Consider the following 7,798-nt stretch of genomic DNA (forward strand, 5'->3'; position numbering starts at 1 on the left):
CTTAATTTTACACTTTTTAATAGATATTTCAAGGCAACAAAAATGCTAATGACGCAGCCATAAGAAGTTTAAATGTCACAACAACAAGAGCTTTACGGTTTATTCCATTATCATATGAAGTTCAACCTTGTATGAAAATTGAAATTTGTGGTGACAGTAAGTTATACATGACCTAAATACATTACTTATAATATATTCTATCCAGGCTTTAATAAAGAGTTGGCAATAATAATTTATTTTTATTCTTAACAGCTTTATATCCAGACCAACTTAGAAACCTCACCGCCTTTAACATCAAGTCACGAAGTGTTGAAATATCGTGGATTGATCCTGAGAATCAAGGATTTACCAGCGTATCAAGATTTTGGATTAAAATGAAGAAAAACAACTCGCTTATTCTGAATATCACCACGGGAAATATAAATAAATACAAAATAGATAAGCTCACTCCATACACAAGTTATGAAATATCTGTAGCTGCTGGAAACAAGGATGGTTTTAGTTCAGCGAAAACAATTATGTTTTCAACACGAGAGGATGGTAAGAATGATGGATATACAATTTCTTAACGCGGTTTCGAAGCATCGGGTTCATGTGTAATTGAGGCGGGTAGTCATATAATACAAACACTTTCTAAAACGAACCCAAAGAAACAACTTACAATTAAATTTCCAGCTCCAGAAGGTCCTCCACTGAACGTCAAAGTCACTGCAGAAAGTTCATCCTCATTATCAGTCACGTGGGATCCTCCTGAAGAAGAGAAAAGAAATGGCGTGATCGTCAATTATACTGTGTGTATCTCACATGAAGAAACTAAACCTTGCTTTAAAGAACATACTACAGAGAAGATGATGTTGGTCATCGACAGTTTGAATGCATCAACCAAATATTATGTTCGTGTTCTTGCAAGTACTAAAGTTGGTCGAGGAAACTACAGTAAAAGTCAGGGAATATTTACAAATGGAGGTAAAATCCGACGTTTAATCTTGAGATCTGTTATTACTTATTAGTTGAGGAGAGCAAACTTCACAAAGTAAAATTCTCACAGTCAAAAATTTCATCTCAGATCGCTAACAAATTTACATATTTTCCCGTAGAACGAACAGGGATGGCCACAAATAAAACCAATACTACATTAACATTCCTATTACAAAGCCCTTCGGAAAATTTTACGTAAGTTGAACTAATATTACAAAGAGTTTCAGAAGAAACCATTCAGATGACTATATAACTACAGAATTTTTTTAGATATTTTTACGTCGTGGCTTTGAAACGAAAAAACAATGACAAACTTCCATCACCCAGCAGTTACGATAACAAAGATCTAGTGACATACGAAAAAGCTAAAACGTCAGCTGACCCAAAACCTTATATTGCCGCCGTCATAACAAGCAGGGATAAAAACATGTTTATACTTGGTGATGGTGGAAATACAAGTTCTCAAACAACACGAAGACGAAGATCAACAACAATTGATTATTATAATGGACCACTGGAGTCTGGAGCAAGTTACAGTATTTTTCAAAGGATCTTTCTCCATGACAAGGTATTGCTGGAAATTTATCTTGAATACATGAGGTTACCGAAACATATCGAAAAGGGAACCTTCTACAGATGTTAATGCAGTCTCAACTTAATATTTCACTCCAGAGTGAATTTTACTCCACGGATTGGAGCCCTGCTTCAACAACGACTGTTAGAAAAACAACAGTTGGAAAGACGACAACGTCAGCAACAAGCACTCCCAAAGCAATCACAACTGACTCAAGCACCACCACAAGTAAAAGTAAATACTTAAAACGTAACCTGTGTACAAACTCAGCTTATACTGTAAAAAAAAAGGAGGAAGTGAATCATCATTGATTCAAAGTTTTAAACGAGCTTGTTTTCGTTTATAAAAACGATAAACAATTTAAAAACTGACTGCATGTTGTCTTTACCAGAACTAAAGATATTTTTGTTTATGACCATGTAATATAACATATTTGTTATGCCCACTACAGAGAGTGATGGAAACGACGATACTAAGAGTGATAATATTCCAATAATTGCTGGTGCAGCAGGTGGTGGGTGTCTTCTTCTTATCCTGGTTGTAGTCGTGATCATTCTGTGTAGAAGAAGGTAATCATGTTGAAGATCAGTTTACAAAAGATCCATCCTCTCGGGAATGAATGAACTCTGTCCTTCAGTCCTTGCGATTATTTATATCCGAGGAGCACAAAAATCCCTGAATGACGAGGAAGACTGTCACAGAGTGTTTTTATAGAGTGCGTGCGTGAACATGTGAAATATTGTTTCAAGTTTCTCTTATATGATGACTCTACCATAGCTTTCAATGGTGATGATGACGATGACATGTTATTTCTCGACATTTTGACGTAAATACGCCCGTTGTTTTGTGTCTTTTTTCACTGCTTGAATGTCATCTTGTATTTCAGACGCAAAGACGAAAAAGATCATTACGATGAAGTAGATTATAAACTCGAAGAGAAACCAAGAGTTGCTTCACCCGCGATCAACGAGGGATATCTTGATCCTAACGACGGTGATCTTGATCCCAAAGAGTCTATTGAAGTACAACAAAACCCCACCGTTGCTGGAGCAGATGAAGTAGACGTTAGTCCAGTTGGGGAGGAGAAGACATATCCTTCAGATTTTGCAGCTGGTGATAAAAATATCTATGGTAACCAAGAAGGTGGGTGAAACAAAGATGGGAGAAGGTGGGGCACCTTACTAAGACAAAGTTCTCCCTGTCACTGACTATAGGCAACCAAGCAGTGCTTAATGACAGAATATTGTATTTCGTTAAATCCTCGTTAACTCAAATGCATATTTTGCCAGCTGTTGTTGCGAGGATTCATAATCCTGTTCCTGTTGGCGAATTCAGTGATTACGTGAACAACCTGAGACAAAACGATAAAAAAGATTTCAAGCTGGAATTTGAGGTGAAGTGAGAAATTCACAACCATAACACTACTCCAACCAAGTTGTCTTTATCATAATTCTGAAATTAGTTGACATCGTTGCAGTAGCTTTCTAAATTTGAACCAACTTTCGTATTCAACTTTTCAGGATTTACCAACTGCCCACATTTCCAAAGGAGACATCTCAAAACGAGCGTTTAACCGACCGAAAAACAGATACGGCAACGCAGTCACATGTAAGTTAGTTAGACTTGATGTTTTCATATGACATCGTTACGATTCAAGAATATAAGTAAACGATGGTAATCTTCAGCCATCAACGAGTACTGAATGTTTTCTCTGGTTGTAGATAATGATTCTCGTGTCATTTTGTCTGGTGACGAAAAATCAGATTACATCAATGCTTCGTACATCAACGTGAGTGCAAAAACAATGACGTAGGGTAATGTCTCTACCATGAATCTCTAAATGCTTTTTTGAAAATAATTTGTAGGGATTGGTGGAGAAGAGTTACATCGCTACACAAGGTACAACATAATATGTTGACGAATCTATATCATAATATGTTGACGAATCTATATCACAATAAGTTGACGAACTTTTTTCATTCAGCCTGGATATTAAAGAGTAATTAAAAAGTATGAAAAAAGACCTGAATGATCGTATTTTACTTAGGACCAAAACCAGCAACAGTGAATGATTTCTGGAGGATGATTTTTGAACACAAATGTCCAACAATTGTCATGTTGACCACATTGAAAGAAATGGCAAAGGTTTTGTATTACGTGACTTTTATTATACCTAAAGCAAGACTAAACTTATAAAATTAGTAACTAAATCTTTCACTGTGTAGATCTTGCTCTGGCGGAGTGAAATATGACTTTCTTTTTCACAGGTAAAATGTGAGAAATACTGGCCCGATGACTCTGGTTTGTATGGAGATATCAAAGTGACTGCCAGAAAAACAAGAACATTTGCTGATTACGTTACTCGGATATTCACTGTTGAGAAGGTAACCATAAACACCAATGAATTCCCACGTTATCTATAAACTCAGACAAGATGATATGCTATCTTTAATCCAGGGAGGTGAACAACACGGAGTTCAACAGTTTCACTTCAAAGCATGGCCAGACTTTGGTGTTCCTCACTACCCAACACAGATTTTAACTTTCAGAGGACATTTCAAGTCTTTTCATGAGACTAAAACTGGGTCAGCTGTCATTCATTGCAGGTACGAAATTATTAGATTACTGTTAGAGCAAGTGAAGATCGTGAAAATTATGATAGATGAGAGTTTCCCAGGAATGGTTGGGACGGGATAAAAGCGATATTCTAGAGAACGTTTACCATTAATACTTTCAACGCAGTGCTGGAGTTGGTCGAACAGGAGTGTTCATTGCTGTGGACAAGATTTTGGATGATCTTGACAAAGAAAAGAAAGATGTGATCGATGTCTTTGGCTTTGTGAAGGACATGAGAACAAGACGAATGAACATGGTGCAAACTGCTGTAAGTGTTAGGTGACATATAGCTATTGACTGTCCATAACCAACTGTTGCTATAACGAAATGAAAAGGAATACCAATCAAGATGCCTGTGACAATCACTCTCTTAAAACCAAACACCAGCACACCATTAATAACAAGGTTATTTTGTTTACCATCCAGGATCAATATGTGTTTATTCATGATGCAATCGTTGATCACATCAAGTGTGGAGCGAATGAAGTTCAAGCAACGCATGTGAAATTCGAGATCAAGAAATTATCAGAGCAAACTAACGAAGGTCAGACTGGATTCGAAGAGAAGTTTAAGGTAAAGCAACATTTGTTTCATTCGCAACTTGGCCACGTACCATTGTCATTTCTATTCACAAAAGTAATTTTGAGTAGGTATTTATATAGCTCGTTGCCACAGTGTATGTGAAGGACTTGTGTTAAACCTTCAATATATCCAAGATATTCTTTCTTGTACAGCGTTTGAACACAGTCTCGCCGAAGTTGATGGAGGATCAATGCGAAGCAGGACTTTTGGAGGAGAACAAGAAGAAGAATCGAAAGGAACACATTTATCCATGTAGGTTAAAATGTGTTTTAATTTGAAAATTTCCCTTTTAATATTTTGTGTTTATCTTTCTGTTCCAGCTGAGTCTGGTCGTGCTTGTCTCAGTCATATTGAAAATGTCGCAAACTCGGATTATATAAATGCTTGTTTTGTCGATGTGAGTTTATTATTATGGTAATTAACCGAGTAAATAGTAAAATAAATATCAAAATGACGAAAACCCTTTTGAAACCGATTTATCTAAATAGGGTTATCTTGGCAAGAATTATTTTATCGCTACACAAACACCTCTGCAGGAGACGATTAACGACTTTTGGAGGATGGTGACAAAATATTGTTCGTCAACAATCGTCATGTTAAATCAGTTGGGTGAGGACGAGGTCAGTAGACAATTGCGTTCTTCAGTCCCAACTGAAGAATCTGTCAAGTCTGTTCTCTATCACCCCAATCAGCATGCCTGTTCTTCGGGAAAATTTGGAATGCCTTGATACTTGCTATTGTGAAGCCCACTGCTAATTCTTCACTTTAAATCGTGCTAACACAATTGTTATCATTCAAGGAATACCCAATGTTTTGGCCAACCCAAAGAGCTAAACCACAGTCATTTGGAACCACCACAGTAATGTTGGATTCTTTCGTCAAAAAAGAAAATATTGTTGTTAGAAAATTCATCGTTTCACCCTCAGCGGTATGTATTATCAGTACAGCTCGATTATATCTCAAACATTATCATCCTGATGAACACTTGATTTGAACTTTCTTCTATACACAACCAGGATTTGAAAAGTGGTCACATGCTAAGATTGGTTCAATACATGTCGTGGCCAGACCATGGAGTTCCAGAAAATGTTAACGATATTGTGAAACTTTTGTCTGAAGTTGAGGACGCAAAAAGAGCAGCAGAAAAGAAGGGACCAATCATTGTTGTTTGCAGGTATGAAATTATATACATTTGTGACTTTTTACTGGAATTAATCTATTAAGAATCAATTAATCGGTCAATTAAGAATCAATTAACAAGTATTTGTCAATTAGTTTAAGCATTTAGTTTATTTCCTAGCGATGGTGCTGGAAGAAGTGGAACGTACATTGCAATTTCTAATCTTGTGGACAGAGTGAAAGTTGTTCAAGTCATTGACGTCTTTCAATGCATCAAATTGATCCGTGCAAAGCGTCCACAGTTCGTTGAGACCGCGGTAAGTTAACGCAGAATGAACTATTCCAATCGTAGTTCTAATGAAACTACATAAAGTTACATCAAGGTAACATTATTGACACGAGAAAACCAGTTGATTTACTTCGTGTTTTTTCCCGTTTCAGGCTCAATTCAAGCTCTGTTATGAAGCAGTTTCAGCTGTTTTGAATTCCTTTAATGAATATTCAAACTTTAGCGATACTTAACACAACAAAATCAGCACTTCGTAATCAGCTAGTTAAATACTTAGGTATATAACCGCTTAGTTTTAATTTAATCAGGGGAATTAGGAAAAGACCAAGGACATGCAGTTCATAAAATATTATTGAGATAATGGAAATAGAAACCTCCATATATTTTGAAGATCAGGCTAAAATATATCGCCTGATGAATTTATGTATACCATCTGACGAGTCAGTTGAATAATATTAACATTTGGGGATTTTTTCCACCGTATGACAGCCAGATTGTAGCGTACATTATTGTTCCTGGGCACTCAACTATAGCACTAATGAATACGCTGCATTTCGTAACAATTAAAGAGGAAAACAGACCTTAGAAATACAGTTTCCTTAGAAATCTAAATATCGTCCATAGCATTAGCGATTGTTGGCTTATATTTCATGTCCTAAATCAACACCTCGACTGTTATTCATAATATATCCATGTCATTCAAATTGCTTTTGAAAAATATAACAGAATTGCATGGTAGAACTCAGCAGAAATTAGTTCAAGAATGTCAGAACTTTCGTTTAACCTTTTGAATTATGAAAGCAGCATTCAGACTTCATGCTGAGTTTTTATGAATATTTATCTTGGTCAAATAGAATTAATCTCCTCTTCCGTCTTCGCCATCATCATAAAGACGTTTCCTTGCACAACTAAATCATGTAATATATCGCAATCTTTATGAAGTGTCGCCTCAATTAATTGATAAGATGTTATTCAAGTGTTGTAAATGGGAGTTGACAGGGATTATTGTCATCCTCGTGTATTTTCAGGGTAAGTATAAGCTGTATAACATCATTTAAAGCAAGCAGGAACTATTTGAGAACGGGCTATAGGTATTGTCGCGATTGAATATGTGTCTCACAAGAAAAGCCTTTAAAGATTTCTTTAGGCTCGATTTATATTCAGAGGAACGAACTTGGGAAAGAGAAGACTTCACCGCTAATATGGTTCGTCTTGACTGTATATGTTTGGTAGCCTACAAGTGTATAACAAGTGTTCAGAGCCAGACGATAGTTCCCAGCATATATAAGTATACTGATTATTAGATTGACTATGGCTACCTGACAAATATATGTGACCCTTCTTTCGCCATGAATTAAACCTGCTAAGACATCACTTACTTCTACTGACGGATGATTTTACTCGCTGATCTACCAAGACGTGCTCAGTAATTTAATTTAAGTTGAAAGAGACAAGTTCTGTCTCATGACAAACTTCAGGACGTCTATATACTCAATACAATACACTCTTCTTGCAGTGATTTCCCACAGGAATAGCGTTGTGGAATCGCGGGCCGGTCTGTGTGATCGGGCTTTATTTAAACCGGAGCTCCGCCGGCACAGTCACAAGAAAAGAGAAGTTTCGCTCTGCGCACGAAATTC

The 7,798-nt window shown here is 36.6% G+C and overlaps 1 protein-coding gene across 1 annotated transcript in view; it reads left to right on the plus strand.

The window, feature by feature from the left end:
* The window catches only part of LOC114541097 (receptor-type tyrosine-protein phosphatase epsilon-like), a 34,639-nt gene extending 28,248 nt beyond the window's left edge, over positions 1-6,391 (plus strand). The window contains exons 4-25 of the mRNA XM_028561076.1: positions 858-966; positions 1,098-1,173; positions 1,249-1,546; positions 1,651-1,780; positions 2,004-2,121; positions 2,439-2,695; positions 2,842-2,945; positions 3,073-3,160; positions 3,274-3,341; positions 3,418-3,451; positions 3,600-3,697; positions 3,820-3,936; positions 4,010-4,158; positions 4,295-4,436; positions 4,595-4,741; positions 4,903-5,002; positions 5,071-5,147; positions 5,239-5,370; positions 5,550-5,678; positions 5,767-5,924; positions 6,051-6,186; positions 6,311-6,391. Coding sequence (XP_028416877.1) covers positions 858-966; positions 1,098-1,173; positions 1,249-1,546; positions 1,651-1,780; positions 2,004-2,121; positions 2,439-2,695; positions 2,842-2,945; positions 3,073-3,160; positions 3,274-3,341; positions 3,418-3,451; positions 3,600-3,697; positions 3,820-3,936; positions 4,010-4,158; positions 4,295-4,436; positions 4,595-4,741; positions 4,903-5,002; positions 5,071-5,147; positions 5,239-5,370; positions 5,550-5,678; positions 5,767-5,924; positions 6,051-6,186; positions 6,311-6,391 — 2,748 coding nt within the window. The remainder of the gene's footprint in view (positions 1-857; positions 967-1,097; positions 1,174-1,248; positions 1,547-1,650; positions 1,781-2,003; positions 2,122-2,438; positions 2,696-2,841; positions 2,946-3,072; positions 3,161-3,273; positions 3,342-3,417; positions 3,452-3,599; positions 3,698-3,819; positions 3,937-4,009; positions 4,159-4,294; positions 4,437-4,594; positions 4,742-4,902; positions 5,003-5,070; positions 5,148-5,238; positions 5,371-5,549; positions 5,679-5,766; positions 5,925-6,050; positions 6,187-6,310) is intronic.
* The last annotated feature ends 1,407 nt before the right edge of the window (positions 6,392-7,798 follow it).

The sequence above is a fragment of the Dendronephthya gigantea genome, unplaced genomic scaffold, assembly GCF_004324835.1.
Source record: "Dendronephthya gigantea isolate DGI-Jeju-01 unplaced genomic scaffold, DenGig_1.0 000265F, whole genome shotgun sequence".
Classification (NCBI taxonomy): domain Eukaryota; kingdom Metazoa; phylum Cnidaria; class Anthozoa; order Malacalcyonacea; family Nephtheidae; genus Dendronephthya; species Dendronephthya gigantea.